The sequence below is a fragment of the Coregonus clupeaformis genome, chromosome 27 (assembly GCF_020615455.1).
Source record: "Coregonus clupeaformis isolate EN_2021a chromosome 27, ASM2061545v1, whole genome shotgun sequence".
Classification (NCBI taxonomy): Eukaryota; Metazoa; Chordata; class Actinopteri; order Salmoniformes; family Salmonidae; genus Coregonus; species Coregonus clupeaformis.
In genome coordinates, this window is record NC_059218.1 from 4,467,009 (window position 1) to 4,484,051 (window position 17,043).

The following is a 17,043-nucleotide window of genomic DNA, read 5'->3' on the forward strand; positions in this document are numbered from 1 at the left end:
ACTCTCGCATCACCCCAGGTATCGAACACCCACACTTGCTCAGAGCCCTCTGCTGCACTCTGTGCCCTACCCATCTACTTTCCCGATCACATGGTAGTTCCCCTGTGTAAGGCGCTAGTCGATTCAGGCACAGCAACTTTATGGACAGGGCATTCTCACACACGTCTTCCGGCACTACAGGGTACCAGAGGATATCGTGTCTGACCGAGGTCCCCAGTTCACATCCAAGGTCTGGAAGGCGTCTGGGGGTCTCGGTCAGCCTGACCTCTGGGTTCCACCCTGAGTCTAAGGGGCAGGTGGAACAAGTAAATCAGGATGTGGGTAGGTTCCTGCGGTCCTACTCCTACAGCCGGGGGAGTAGTCTGTGTTCTTGCCATGGGCAGAATATGCCCAGAACTCTCTCCGCCACTCCTCTACTAACCTAACGCCATTCCAATGTGTTTTAAGGTTACCAACTGGTTCTGGCACCGTGGCACCAGAGCCAGACCGAGGCTCCTGCGGTGGATGACTGGTTTCGGCGAGCGGAGGAGACGTGGGACGCTGTCCACATTCACCTCCAACGCGCCGTGCGTCGTCAGAAGGCCAACGCTGAACGCCACCACAGTGAGGCCCCGGTCTTCGTACCGGGGGATCGGGTCTGGCTCTCGACCCGGAGTCTGTCCCTCCGCCTGCCCTGCCGGAAGCTGAGCCTGCGGTTTGTGGGGCCGTTCAAAGTCCTGAGGAGAATCAACGAGGTCACCTATAGGTTATTACTTCCCCCTGAGGGGGTTCCGATATGATAAGGAGACCAAGCAGACATGAGGATAGAAGGGAAAGAAGCTAGACAATGAAACCATAGTGGCTCAGATATAATATGAAAAGATGAAGCTGTATAAAAAGAGAGCTTCAAGCTCTGCAGTCCAGCTCGGCTCTATTGCTTGTGTAATAAAGTATATCTTGATTCTACAAAAACTCTGAAAGTACTTTGTTTGTTTGATAATTCTCTACAACACCATCCAGACCAGTGGTGTTACGTAAACACTGACAGCAATCCAGCAGACCATGCAACCAGGCCCATACTAGCCTAGCCCATACTCTTAAAGCACACCAGTTGGTTCTCAGGTCCACCTTTCCTGGCCCAAGCAAACTCAAATGAGCCTGAGACCATCAATTTTGACCTTGTAGAGCCTGATGCAGACGCAGAGATTAGACCAGACGTCACTGCCTTGGCCACTAAGGTTTCTGGAGCTTTGAGAAGTTCTCAAGCTGGAAAGCTCTCAATCGAGCCACAGCGCGACTCAATCATATTGCCAGATCCTTCCATGAAGGTGCGGATGACACCAACTGCTGAGGATGCCATCACTGTAATAAACCATGCAGTACAAGTGAGTTGTCACAAGCCAAAACATCAATAATTGACTGTGTGCAACATGAAGCCTTCAAAGAGTTCCCAAAAAAAAGTACACTCAAAAAGCTGAACCCAGTGATTGATGAGGATGGGTTGCTGAGGGTGGGAGGCCACTTATCCTCTGCCGATTTGTCACAAGACGAAAAACATCCTCGCATCATCCCACGGACACACCATGTCGTCACTCTGCTGGTAAGACATTATCACGAGCTCATTATCAAGTGGCTCACCAGGGCCGTCATTTTTCAGATGGAGCTATTCGAGCAGCAGGCTTCTGGATTATTGGGAGCAAAAGTCTGGTATCATCCACAAGTGTGTCACCTGCCGCAAGGTTAGAGGGAGGTCAGTTGACCAAAAGATGGCTGACTTTCCTGCAGACAGACTCACATCTGAGCCACCATTCACCAGCGTTGAACTTGATGTGTTTGGACCATGGAATGTCATAACTCGTCGCACTAGAGGCGGTAGTGCAGACTCCAAGCGCTGGGCGGTACTCTTTACATGTATGTCTACTAGAGCAGTCCATATTGAGCTCATCGAATCCATGTCCACATCCAGCTTCATCAACGCTCAAGGCGTTTTTTCTCCATCCGTGCTCTAGCAAAAGTGCTACACTCTGATCGAGGTACAAACTTTATAGGTGCCTGCAGGGAACTGGGAATCGACACAAATGACTCCGAACTGACTAAATACCTCTCAGACAATGGATGTACTTGGATATTTAATCCCCCACACTCGTCTCATATGGGTGGTTCTTGGGAGAGACTCATTGGGGTTGCCAGACGTATCCTAGATGCTATGCTGTTTCAGATGGGCTCCACTCGTCTCACACATGCGGTCTTGAGCACTCTTATGTCTGAAGATATGGCAATAATCAATGCGAGACCCCTAGTGTCAGTGTTAACCGACCCTGACATGCCTGCCATTCTCACACCCTCAATGGCGGCAGGTAGCTTAGTGGTTAAGAGCGTTGTGCCAGTAACCGAAAGGTCGCTGGTTCTAATCCCCGAGCCGACTAGGTGAAAAATCTGTCGATGTGCCCTTGAGCAAGGCACTTAACCCTAATTGCTCCTGTAAGTCGCTCTGGATAAGAGCGTCTGCTAAATGACCAATTATTTATTTATTTATTTATATGTTACTGACACAAAAGACCAGTGCTACCTCAGCCCCTTCTGTATACTTCCACATGAACGACCTTCATGGAAAACAGTGGAAGCAAGTCCAGTGTCTCGCTGGCACCTTTTGGAAAAGGTGGAGACAGGAGTACCTGACAACACTGCAGAGACGCAGAAAATGGACAGCAGAAAAGCCAAATGTAAAAGTGGGAGATGTTGTCTTATTGAAAGACAGTCAGGCGCACAGAAATGACTGGCCAGTTGGACTTGTGGTCAAAACCTTTCCCAGTACTGACAAAAAGGTCAGGAAAGTAGAACTAAAAGTTGTCAAGCAAGGGACTGCTAAGGTGTTTCTGAGACCAATCTCAGAGATTGTTGTTCTTCTTTCTGAAGCATCCTAGAGGCAAAATATTTTTTTAAAGGAGAATTATTTGTTTCTTGATACATGTTTTATTTCAAAGTGGCAAAATTTCATTATACCAGATGGGGAGTGTGCTGGCATCCTGTTAGAGGTAACAGGTTATTTTATTATAGTGGTTAAGATTGACTTTCATTGTGTCCCATGGTGTTTATCACCGCCTAGTGGAGCTTTCTGGTACTTAGAAAGACAGAACGAAAATAGGAAGTAGAGTAGAGTAGTCATTCTGCACGCAGACAAGCAGCTAAAAACAACGCTACGGTGCAGTTCTTTCAGTGCAGCTTTTTCTTGTCACGCTTCAGTCTCTGAAAATATTTGTAAATTCAATTCAAGCATATTGCTAGTGATGATAATATTGTTATTGATACAATTGCTTACTTATCAATGTTAGTTGGTTACATTTACTCACGCAAATTGCCTTGCCTTTCATGAATGCCGTCAGCTGTATTAGTTTGCTTGTGCGTCATGTAAGCAAATTGTAAAACATACTATAGATGTGTTACTGTTTGAAGTGTAATATGCATTGTTATTGAACAGAGGTGTTTGCACATTATTAGAGTAATGAAAGGAGTTGGCTAGTTGATACTCATATGTGTCACGCCCTGACGTATGGAACTCTTGTTTGTGGAGTCAGGGTGTGTGAATCTATGTTTTCTAGGTTTAGGATCTAGAGTTGTGTTTCTATGTTTGGCCGGGTGTGATTCCCAATCAAAGACAGCTGTCGCTCGTTGTCTCTGATTGGGGATCATACTTAGGTAGCCCAGTTGCCTACTATGTTTGTGGGATCTTGTTCCGTGTTAGGCTTGTAGTGTGTATAGCCTTGGACTTCACGCTGTTTTGTTTTGTGTTTAGTATTAAATAAACATGTTCGCATACCACGCTGCACCTTGGTCTGACCCGTCTCTCAACGTCCGTGACAATATGGTAATTATCTATCTGGTTTGGCATCATGCCAGATAGATGGTACCTTGGCACGTGCTTTGTATTTATGCAACTTCAACTTGAAATGTATAATGTACAGATACTTTAGTATTCAATTCCCACTGACATACTGTATCTTCTTTGCTGTATTTTGCAGTTTCACAACATAAACATTTTCAATATATTTGTTCAAGAAAAGTCACGCCTTGGAAGTTTTATTGAAGACTCAGTTGTTAGCTATCTGTCTAGTTTTACATGGGAATGCAATTCCAGGGCAGAATAAAGCCCATTCCTCAGCTTTTTACCAAAACAGAGGTGGTTGACAGCTTTCTTATTGTTTCAATTAAGGATTCTAGCTTTAAGAAATTATAAAAAAAATCTGGTATTATTAGTCCTTATGTGACACTTACCTGATCACATATGCAGTCACTAAAGCCTGCGTGATTCTGTTGTGGGTTCCAACCTTGAAGCTGCTTATGACAATAATTCTCAGCGTTTAATATTCCCAAAAAAACATTAACATAGGGACGCACATCCCCTCTCTTTCATCATGTTTGCTGCCTCATAGGATTCAAAACGCTATTTTGTATCCTTAGACAAAACCAGATAGCCCACCCATTTAAATTTTTTTTATCTTTCCTGCATGTCACACGTTTTGGAACAAATGAACCTTCAGCTGAACTTTCACTCCCACTGGAAGTTCCTAGTGCCTTTATCTTCCACATACATTTTGATTGTAGCGGTTCAGTTTTATTTCCCAATAATTAAACTGGCTGCTATGAGCAGACTCAATTTTTCATATGACCTACCATCTAATCAAATGAAATCACATGTTATTTGTCACATGCGCCGAATACAACAGGTGTGTAGACCTTACAGTGAAATGCTTACTTACAAGCGCTTAACGAACAATGCAGTTTTAAGAAATACCCTAAAAAAATAATTAAAGAGCAGCAGTAAAATAACAATAGTAAAATAACAATAGCGAGGCTATATACAGGGGGTACCGGCACAGAGTCAATGTGCAGGGGCACCGGTTAGTCAAGGTAATTGAGGTAATATGTACATGAATGTAGAGTTATTAAAGTGACTATGCAAATAGATAATAAACAGAGAGTAGCAGCACCGTAAAGGTGGGGTGGGGGGTAGAAGCTGTTAAGAAGCCTCTTAGACCTAGACTTGGACCTCCAGTACCGCTTGCCGTGCGGTAGCAGAGAGGACAGTCTATGACTAGGGTGGCTGGAGTCTTTGACAATTTGTTGTGCCTTCCTCTGATACCACCTGGTATAGAGGTCCTGGATGGCAGGTAGCTTGGCCCCAGTTATGTACTGGGCCGTACGCACTACCCTCTGTAGTGCCCTGCGGTCAGAGGCCGAGCAGTTGCCATACCAGGCAGTGATGCAACCAGTCAGGATGCTCTCGATGGTGCAGCTGTAGAACCTTTTGACGATCTGAGGACCAATGCCAAATCTTTTCAGTCTCCTGAGCGGGAATAGATTTTGTCGTGCCCTCTTCACGACTGTCTTGGTGTGCTTGGACCATGTTAGTTTGTTGGTGATGTGGACACCAAGGAACTTGAAGCTCTCAACCTGCTCCACTACAGCCCCGTCGATGAGAATGGGGGCATGCTCGGTCCTCTTCTTTTTCCTGTAGTCCACAATCATCTCCTTTGTCTTGATCACGTTGAGGGAGAGGTTGTTATCCTGGCACCACACGGCCAGGTCTCTGACCTCCTCCCTATAGGCTGTCTCGTCGTTGTCGGTGATCAGGCCTACCACTGTTGTGTCATCGGCAAACTTAATGATTGTGTTGGAGTCGTGCCTGGCCATGCAGTCATGAGTGAACAGGAAGTACAGGAGGGGACTGAGCAATCACCCCTGAGGGGTCCCTGTGATGAGGATCAGCGTGGCAGATGTGTTGTTACCTACCCTTACCACCTGGGGGGCGGCCCGTCAGGAAGTCCAGGATCCAGTTGCAGAGGGAGGTGTTTAGTCCCAGGGTCCTTAGCTTGGTGATGAGCTTTGAGGGCACTATGGTGTTGAACGCTGAGCTGTAGTCAATGAATAGCATTCTCACATAGGTGTTCCTTTTGTCCAGGTGTGAAAGGGCAGTGTGGAGTGCAATAGAGATTGCATCATCTATGGATCTGTTGGGGTGGTATGCAAATTGAAGTGGGTCTAGGGTTTCTGGGATAATGGTGTTGATGTGAGCCATGACCAGCCTTTCAAAGCACTTCATGGCTACAGACGTGAGTGCTATGGGTCGATAGTCATTTAGGCAGGTTATCTTAGTGTTCTTGGGCACAGGGACTATGGTGGTCTGCTTAAAACATGTTGGTATTACAGACTCAGACAGGGAGAGGTTGAAAATGTCAGTAAAGACACTTGCCAGTTGGTCAGCACATGCTCAGAGTACACGTCCTGGAATCTATGATGGACCTGTCATTCTTTGAATCAGACTTTTACTGCACTGTGAACTCATTTGCATGGCAAATGGCAAATGAGTTCACAGTGCAGTAAAAGTCTGATTCAAAGAATGACAGGTCCATCATAGATTTGGTATAGGCAATAACCAATTTGCTTTGGACAAACTGTGGGTGGTGGTAGGTGAATAGGCTTACTGCAAACCAATCTGTTACATACAAATTACAATTTACTGAATTACATCTGTCTAGTTAGTAGACATACAATGTGCATGGTTGCTACATCACATATGCACACATCTTATTGTCCAGGTTCTTAGAATCAAATAATATTGGTCTCTTGATGACCAAATCAGAATTGACACAAGGGGCAAGTGTACCACCTCTACCAAGATATTTGAACCTTATGGTACTTGTGGTAGAGTGATGATCACCCATAATTGCAATTTGCAAGGTCAAGCCCCACTCAAGTTACTCCACCTCAACCGCAACCCTGGTGGTAGCGGTGGGATAATTCCTCCAGTCTCTAAGGGTGGCTTTTGAATGGGGAATTTATTGAGAGAAAGGGAATAGCCTTGGGTTCATGTTCCGGGTCAGATGTATAGTGTCAGTGACAAAACTCATGTGTTATACCTCAACCAAGACATATTGACCTTTTTGGCACAGATAGGGCAATCCCCACTCTGGCAGCTCCCCCGCAATCACTAAAACTCCCAAATTACCCAGGATAATGATAATACTACACAATCATAAGCACATTTCACGACATAGCAAGGAAACAATAAAACTGTTTAATTATAAAAGACCGAAGACATTCAACCACACTGGCCTTCTGGTGTAAAAGTTAGTGCAGTGTCAACAGACAAAACATTGTTTAGAAGACACAAGACACAATATTTAACTCAATATCAATGATTTATTTGGGGTTTCTTACAACATTTTACTCCTCTTCGACTAACACAAATGCATGTGCTATAGGGCTATGGGTATGACTTCATGAGGTCGGGAGAAGAAAAATACCAGCTGTTGATTCCTTCCCTCTCTCCCATGAGATAAGGAAGTATCCCAGCCAACATTTCACAGAACGGCCCACACACCATAACTTGCAGGAAACCACTAACTGTGATTTACATTCCACACAGGGAGTGAGAGGAAAAGGTTCCTCATATTTCACCTCCCCATTGGGGTGCTTGATAGTTTTACGCAATAGCTAACAAGGCACTATTGCATGCCAGACTTCTCTAGTCTATGGTTGATTGTGGTGAAAGATGTAGACAGCAAAGAATGGACACCCACCCAATCAACATTGAAACAGATAATATATTGTTTGCAAACGTTAAACCTGGTTGTCTGAATTCAATATATTATTCAGTCAATCAAAAACAGTGAAAGGTAAAAACAGCTTTTTAGAACATTTAGAAAAATAATTATTGTATATAATTGGCACTAACAGGAAATATCTGAGTTTTCGTTTCCATATAGAACATTTAGATTTTTTTGTTATTATGTTACACATGGTGCATAGTGGCTAAATAAAAGATCAAGCTTGATTATTTATCTGAGGACCAGCTTAATTTGAATTCCTCTGCACTGTCATTGCAGCATTCAGAGGAACATTTTCAAGATCTTGGGTTTGAAGATCTGCATCTTGCTGCTGTCCATATTCTTCACCATTTCCTGGGACGCAAGAATCCCCTGGTGAGCCTCATCGAACAGCTCCTTCCCGATCTCCGCCTGAACCCTGTCTCGCCAGGCACTTAGCTTAAGTCTCCCCTCAAACACATCCAAGCCTGAACCGACGGGCTGTAGGATACCAAAACGCAGAAACACACTCAGAAGGCCCACAATATAACAATGTATTACAACAAAATTGATTGTTAGGTTTGTGATGATTCACACTTGTTTCATATATCAATAATTGTTCAAGTTAACACTTGTGGAAGCAAGCAGCTCCAAACCAAAGACACAGATTTAGTAATTGATTTGGACATTTCACTGCAGGTAGCTTAGTGGTTAAGAGCGTTTGGCCAGTAACCGAAAGGTCGCTGGTTCGAATCCCCGAGACGACTAGGTGAAAAATCTGTCGATGTTACCCTGAGCAAGGAACTTAACCCTAATTTCGCTTGTAAATTGCTCTGGATAAGAGTGTCTGGTAAATGACAAAAAATGTAAATGTAAAACGTACTTCACTACAGTGAAGTAAGAAGAGACAAGATCTGCAAAACATTCACCTGCATGATCTCAACAATGGCCACCAGGTCGGCCAAGGAAATCTGCTCTCCTGCGATAAAGGGCTTGTCCCCAATGAACTTTTCTTCAATGAGTTTCAGAGAGCCTTCCAGGTCCTCTAGGGCTCCATCCATCTTGTCCTTGGGGACCTCCACACCCATGATCTTTGGAATCAAGAGCTACAATACAGACAGCCTTTTATAATGTAAAACACAAACGTGTTGAATTCCGAAACTTGATATTATACCATGAAAAACGAGAAGGCATGAGATCAACCTCATCTCTCAAAATGGTGCAAAACAGCTCTGTATCAAATTCTTATAACAATGCTTGTAACAATGTAGGAGAAGCAGAGTGGGATATATTTTGTTTCGTCAGTGAAACTCGAAGGGCCAGTCACCTGCTTTGGCAATGTGTACGCTGTAGTCTATTTCTTCACAAACTACTGCCCGCACACACACATCTAACATGGAAAACTGGACGCATTTACCTGTTTATAATAATACCATTATTATTACCTAAATCTTCTTGGTGTGTGACTTTATTTGACCACAGGAAAAAATGATGTTTATTCACTACTGAGTAAACCTTGCTATCTGGGTTGGACTGAACAAAGTCCAAAGTTCATCAAAGTACAATGTGAAAACAATTCTAAATCCGACCATGTAGTAGCATTACTTACCCTGAGCCAAAACATCTTTGAGCCATGCATACGTATGCCCATATGCTGCCAGGACAGGTATTCATTGACACGGGCACGCTTCTGCAGGTCGGCTGGATACCAGTGGTCTGAGGTCTTGTACTTCTCTGCCAGATACTTCATGATGGCAATGCTGCAGAGATGATTGGCCAGTTTAGTCATTGAAACTCTTTGCCTCGCCACTTTATTAGAATCATTACTAAAATCAGAATGAGGATATGTTTAGCTACTCTAGCGATCACAAAGGATTTGTTAAATAGTCTTATTACATTGCCTAATCAGATAAGGTAGAGATGGTTGATCTCAACTCAATGTTGTCATTCCCACCTTTCAGCCAAGCAGAACTCTCCATCTCGGATTGCAGGAGCTTTCCTCATCATGTTGATCTTCCCAAACTCTTCTCCATACTGCTCTCCTGAAATGTAGTGAATGACACAGAGATGCATGATAGACTTACTTCTGTAATAAGCCACCAACACGGAGTGTACAAACCATTAGGAACACCTTCCTAATATTAAGTTGCACCCCCTTTTGCCCTCAGAATAGACTCAATTTGTTGGGGCATGGACTCTACAAGGTGTCGAAAGCGTTCCACAGGGATGCTGGCCCATGTTGACTCCAATACTTCCCACAGTTGTGTCAAGTTGTCTGGATGTCCTTTGGGTGATGGACCATTCTTGATACACACAGGAAACTGTTGAGCATGAAAAACATAGCAGCGTTGCAGTTCTTGACACAAACCGGTGCACCTGGCACCTACAACCATACCCTGTTCAAATGCACTTAAATATTTTTCTTGCCCATTCACCCTCCGAATGGCACACACACAATCCATGTCTCTGTTGTCTCAAGGCTTAAAAATCTAATTTTATTTGTCACATGCGCTGAATACCGTGAAATGCTTACTTACAAGCCCACAACCAACAATGCAGTTTTAAGAAAATATTTACTAAATAAACTAAAGTTTTTAAAAAGTCACACAATAAAATAACAATAATGAGGCTATATACAGGTACTGAGTCAATATGCGGGGGTACAGGTTAGTCAAGGTAATTGAGGTAATATACACTACCAGTCAAACGTTTGGACAACTACTCATTCAAGGTTTTTATTTTATTTTTACATTGTAGAATAATAGTGAAGACATCAAAACTATGAAATAACACATATGGAATCATGTAGTAACCAAAAAAGTGTTAAACAAATCAAAATATATTTTATATTTGTGTTTCTTCAAATAGCTACCCTTTGCCTTGATGAAAGCTTTGCACACTCTTGGCATTCTCTCAACCAGCTTCATGAGGTAGTCACCTGGAATGCATTTCAGTTAACAGGTGTGCCTTCTTAAAAGTTAATTTGTGGAATTTCTTTCCTTCTTAATGTGTTTGAGCCAATCAGCTGTGTTGTGACAAGGTATGGGGGGGTATACAGAAGATAGCCCTATTTGGTAAAAGACCAAGTCCATATTATGGCAAGAACAGCTCAAATAAGCAAAGAGAAACGACAGTCCATCATTACTTTAAGACATGAAGGTCAGTCAATATGGAACATTTCAAGAACTTTGAAAGTTTCTTCAAGTGCAGTCGCAATTATGAAACTGGCGCTCATGAGGACCGCCACAGGAAAGGAAGACCCAGAGTTACCTCTGCTGCAGAGGATAAGTTCATAAGAGTTGCCAGCCTCAGAAATAGTAGCCCAAATAAATGCTTCACAGAGTTCAAGTAACAGACACATCTCAACATCAACTGTTCAGAGGGGACTGTATGATTCAGGCCTTCATGGTCAAATTGCTGCAAAGAAACCACTACTAAAGGACACAAATAATAAGAAGAGACCTGCTTGGGCCAAGAACCACGAGCAATGGACATTAGTCCAAATTTGAGATTTTTGGTTCCAACCGCCGTGTCTTTGAGAGACGCTGTGTGGGTGAACGGATGATCTCTCCATGTGTAGTTCCCACCGTAAAGCATGGAGAAGGAGGTGTTATGGTGTGGGGGTGCTTTGCTGGTGACACTGTCTGTGATTTTATTTAGAATTCACCAGCATGGCTACCACAGCATTCTGCAGCAATACGCCATCCCATCTAGTTTGGGCTTAGTGGGACTATCATTTGTTTTTCAACAGGACAATGACCCAACACACCTCCAGGCTGTGTAAGGGCTCTTTGACCAAGAAGGAGAGTGATGAAGTGCTGAATCAGATGACCTGGCCTCCACAATCCCCCGACCTCAACCCAATTGGGATGGGTTGGGATGAGTCGGACCGCAGAGTGAAAGAAAAGCAGCCAACAAGTGCTCAGCATATGTGGGAAGCATTCCAGGTGAAGCTGGTTGAGAGACTGCCAAGAGTGTGCAAAGCAGTCATCGAGGCAAAGGGTAGCTATTTGAAGAATCTCAAATATAAAATAAATGTTTATTTGTTTAACAGTTTTTGGTTACTACATCATTCCATATGTGTTATTTCATAGTTTTGATGTCTTCTCTATTATTCTACAATGCAGAAAATAGTAAAAATAAAGAACAACCCTTAAATGAGTAGGTGTGTCCAAACTTTTGACTGGTACTGTAGGTATGGGTAAAGTGACTATGCATAGATAATAAACAGCTAGTAGCAGCAGTGCAAAAAATGGGGGGGTGGGTGGGGTCAATGCAAATAGTCCCGGTAGCCATTTGATTAATTGTTCAGCAGTCTTATGGCTTGGGGGTAGAAGCTGTAGTGGAGTTGAGAAACCCAGGACAGGGTTAGGGTAGACTAGGCCTACAACAAACTAGGCTACTTGCATGCAAGCAAGACTAGAATCATACCTGATTTAAACTTCCACCTCCAGAAAAACACCCCTTTTCAAGCTACTTCTGTAAATGACTTTTTACTGAGATTTAGATAACCTTCTATTATACGTGCAAAAAGGAATAAATCACCACTTTAACACAACACTTAAAGCACCCATTTTCATTTTTACACTGTTTCATTTTCTGCATATCTGAACAACTTATTTGTGTCCAGACTCCAAATAAAATACTAAACAGTGAAAATTATCGAATGCAGTAGGCTACACTAAAAGCACGGTCCCTAAAATAAAAACAATAACCTACCTTCCAAAAGCAAAACCGTTTTTAAATCAAAAGGAATGTTGTTTTTCTTGGCAAAGATATACACCGAGCGACAGGGCTGTGAGAAAAGGTCTAAATACATTTCTAAAGCCATCTTTTAATGCAAAGCAAAGGAGAAAACAGTCCTCACGGTCGCGTTTTCCAAACCCCGACTGACTTCTAGAATTTATTAACTATATACCACGCCCCTTGGAGCGTGAGGAGAATGCCCCACACCTCTCACTGGAACTCGCGTGCAAGCCCACTTTCCAGAACGCATAGAAACGTATAGTGTTAGAAATTGCGTAATTCAAATCTGGTATTGGAATAAGAATCAAGAGATCTTCAATCCAAGCTAAATTTATTATATGCAAAATGTATGTATGATAAGTATGAAGGTTCGTATACGGGCTCACTGAAATACCTCGCAAGGCACTCAGATAACTAATCCATTGTTACAGGTTCTTCTTCAAATACTCTGACAGTTTTTAGTTCCCGCTCTCTACTGGCCAATCAGAGTAGAGACTGAGCGTGGTTTAGACTTACTCAGCCTATCCGTTGGCGCACGGGCTGGTCCCAACCCCTTGGCGCATCCCTGTTGCCAGGCATACGTTTTTATCATAACAACCTGTGGAGTCAGCACCCAAAAGACACCACTGTACTGTGAGTTCATAAGTTCAAGGACGGTTCACAGACAACAGTTCACAGACAACAAAGAGGCAGTGTTCGTATCTGTAAGAAATACAAGTCTTTCCTGTCTTTCCCCCTAACGTTCCTTACATGAATCACAGCCTGTTATGTGAAACAATTTATATCAGTATAGTACAAAACTATGCTTATCATTAATGCATTCCTTCTAAGCCATTCATCATACACAGATCCAATCATGAGAAAACAGAACCCCACAATAGTGTGTGACTAGAATTGGGTAACAATGCAAATAGTCCCGGTAGCCATTTGATTAATTGTTCAGCAGTCTTATGGCTTGGGGGTAGAAGCTGTATTGTGGAGTTGAGAAACCCAGGACAGGGTTAGGGTAGACTAGGCCTACAACAAACTAGGCTACTTGCATGCAAGCAAGACTAGAAGCATACCTGATTTAAACTTCCACCTCCAGAAAAACACCCCTTTTCAAGCTACTTCTGTAAATGACTTTTTACTGAGATTTAGATAACCTTCTATTATACGTGCAAAAAGGAATAAATCACCACTTTAACACAACACTTAAAGCACCCATTTTCATTTTTACACTGTTTCATTTTCTGCATATCTGAACAACTTATGTGTCCAGACTCCAAATAAAATACTAAACAGTGAAAATTATCGAATGCAGTAGGCTACACTAAAAGCACAGTCCCTAAAATAAAAACAATAACCTACCTTCCAAAAGCGAAACCGTTTTTAAATCAAAAGGAATGTTGTTTTTCTTGGCAAAGATATACACCGAGCGACAGGGCTGTGAGAAAAGGTCTAAATACATTTCTAAAGCCATCTTTAATGCAAAGCAAAGGAGAAAACAGTCCTCACGGTCGCGTTTCCCAAACCCCGACTGACTTCTAGAATTTATTAACTATATACCACGCCCCTTGGAGCGTGAGGAGAATGCCCCACACCTCTCACTGGAACTCGCGTGCAAGCCCACTTTCCAGAACGCATAGAAACGTATAGTGTGTGACTAGAATTGGGTAACAATGCACACAGGAAAGGGGTTGAGTGTGTTAGAGTATGTGCGTGTATGTTTATCCCACATCTGTTGCAAGGGGTAAGGATGTTAGGAAGAATATAGGATGAACCACAATAATTGTTTTCTAAAATAATAATTGCTTGTCAAAAATGTAATGTAATACAATGGCAATCCGGGTTATAGGTTAAAATCCTACGCATGAACTGCCGACTTTATTACGCATATTAATGGTTAATCATGGAAAATAAGATATGCAAGATATTTGAATGGATATATATTTTTAAATAGCTATATGTATGTATATATATATATATATATATATATATATATATATATATATATATATATATATATATATTTATATATTGAGGTGAGAGCATTGGAAATGCTTTTGGCGGTTGACCTGCCAACTCAAGCAGGCCAACGCAAGCAATTCATCAAGACTCTATTATTATGGTGGGAGATTATAATACCATTTTAAATAGCTCAATGGACTGTAAAGGAAGGCACTTAACCCTAATTGCTCATGTAAGTCGCTCTGGATAAGAGAGTCTGCTAAATGACAAAAAAAATTGTGTTTTGGGTCATTGTCATGCTGGAATACCAATCCACGACCCATTTTCAATGCCCTGGCTGAGGGAAGGAGGTTCTCACCCAAGATTTGACGGTACATGGCCCCGTCCATCGTCCCTTTGATGCGGTGAAGTTGTCCTGTCCCCTTAGCAGAAAAACACCCCCAAAGCATAATGTTTCCACCTCCATGTTTGATGGTGGGGATGGTGTTCTTGGGATTATAGGCAGCATTCCTCCTCCTCCAAACACGGCGAGTTGAGTTGATGCCACAGAGCTCAATTTTGGTCTCATCTGACCACAACACTTTCACCCAGTTCTCCTCTGAATCATTCAGATGTTCATTGGCAAACTTCAGACGGGCATGTATATGTGCTTTCTTGAGCAGGGGGACCTTGCGGGCGCTGCAGGATTTCAGTCCTTCATGGCATAGTGTGTTACCAATGGTCCCAGCTGCCTTGAGATCATTGACAAGATCCTCCCATGTAGTTCTGGGCTGATTCCTCACCGTTCTCATGATCATTGCAACTCCACGAGGTGAGATCTTGCATGGAGCCCCAGGCCGAGGGAGATTGACAGTTCTTTTGTGTTTCTTCCATTTGCGAATAATCGCACCAACTGTTGTCACCTTCTCACCAAGCTGCTTGGCGATGGTCTTGTAGCCCATTCCAGCCTTGTGTAGGTCTACAATCTTGTCCCTGACTTCCTTGGAGAGCTCTTTGGTCTTGGCCATGGTGGAGAGTTTGGAATCTGATTGATTGATTGCTTCTGTGGACAGGTGTCTTTTATACAGGTAACATTTTACATTACATTACATTTTAGTCATTTAGCAGACGCTCTTATCCAGAGCGACTTACAGTTAGTGAGTGCATACATTATTTTTTTCATACTGGCCACCCGTGGGAATCAAACCCACAACCCTGGCATTGCAAACGCCATGCTCTACCAACTGAGCTACATCCCTGCCGGCCATTCCCTCCCCTACCCTGGACGACGCTGGGCCAATTGTGTGCCGCCCCATGGGTAGCTCAGGTAACAAACTGAGATTAGGAGCACTCCCTTTAAGAGTGTACTCCTAATCTCAGCTTGTTACCTGTATAAAAGACAGCTGGGAGCCAGAAATCTTTCTGATTGAGAGGGGGTCAAATACTTATTTCCCTCATTAAAATGCAAATCAATTTATAAAAATTTTCTGGATTTTTTTGTTGTTATTCTGTCTCTCACTGTTCAAATAAACCTACCATTATAATTATAGACTGATCATTTCTTTGTCAGTGGGCAAACGTAAAAAATCAGTGGGGGATCAAATACTTTTTTCCCTCACTGTACATTACTCTTACTGAATTTCCACATGGGCGAGGATATTGGAAATTTAATCAAAGCCTATTGGAAGATAACTTGTTTTTAACTAGGACAGAGGAATTTATAACTGATTTTCTTCCGACATAACATACAGTGGGGAAAAAAAGTATTTAGTCAACCACCAATTGTGCAAGTTCTCCCACTTAAAAATATGAGAGAGGCCTATAATTTTCATCATAGGTACACGTCAACTATGACAGACAAATTGAGAAGAAAAAAATCCAGAAAATCACATTGTAGTATTTTTAATGAATTTATTTGCAAATTATGGTGGAAAATAAGTATTTGGTCACCTACAAACAAGCAAGATTTCTGGCTCTCACAGACCTGTAACTTCTTCTTTAAGAGGCTCCTCTGTCCTCCACTCGTTACCTGTATTAATGGCACCTGTTTGAACTTGTTATCAGTATAAAAGACACCTGTCCACAACCTCAAACAGTCACACTCCAAACTCCACTATGGCCAAGAACAAAGAGCTGTCAAAGGACACCAGAAACAAAATTGTAGACCTGCACCAGGCTGGGAAGACTGAATCTGCAATAGGTAAGCAGCTTGGTTTGAAGAAATCAACTGTGGGAGCAATTATTAGGAAATGGAAGACATACAAGACCACTGATAATCTCCCTCGATCTGTGGCTCCATGCAAGATCTCACCCGTGGGGTCAAAATGATCACAAGAACGGTGAGCAAAAATCCCAGAACCACACGGGGGGACCTAGTGAATGACCTGCAGAGAGCTGGGACCAAAGTAACAAAGCCTACCATCAGTAACACACTACGCCGCCAGGGACTCAAATCCTGCAGTGCAAGACGTGTCCCCCTGCTTAAGCCAGTACATGTCCAGGCCCATCTGAAGTTTGCTAGAGTGCATGTCCAGAAGAGGATTGGGAGAATGTCATATGGTCAGATGAAACCAAAATATTACTTTTTGGTAAAAACTGAACTCGTCGTGTTTGGAGGACAAAGAATGCTGAGTTTCATCCAAAGAACACCATACCTACTGTGAAGCATGGGGGTGAAAACATCATGCTTTGGGGCTGTTTTTCTGCAAAGGGACCAGGACGACTGATCCGTGTAAAGGAAAGAATGAATGGGGCCATGTATCGTGAGATTTTGAGTGAAAACCTCCTTCCATCAGCAAGGGCA

The 17,043-nt window shown here is 42.8% G+C and overlaps 1 protein-coding gene across 2 annotated transcripts; it reads right to left on the reverse strand.

Annotated features, from left to right (window-relative positions):
- Positions 1-7,159: 7,159 nt before the first annotated feature.
- LOC121541413 (glutathione S-transferase theta-3) lies at positions 7,160-13,848 on the reverse strand. Of its 2 annotated transcripts, none has more exons than XM_041850401.2 (5): positions 13,662-13,848; positions 9,520-9,607; positions 9,175-9,325; positions 8,495-8,671; positions 7,160-8,066 (listed from the first exon to the last, which is right to left on the reverse strand). In XM_041850401.2, exons 1-5 carry the CDS (start codon positions 13,771-13,773, stop codon positions 7,869-7,871), a joined length of 726 nt encoding a protein of 241 aa, XP_041706335.1. In that variant the 5' UTR covers positions 13,774-13,848; the 3' UTR covers positions 7,160-7,868. The 2 variants fall into 2 exon arrangements, with proteins under 2 accessions (XP_041706335.1, XP_041706336.1); XM_041850402.1 differs by lacking the exon at positions 13,662-13,848 and adding an exon at positions 12,285-12,474.
- Positions 13,849-17,043: the final 3,195 nt, after the last annotated feature.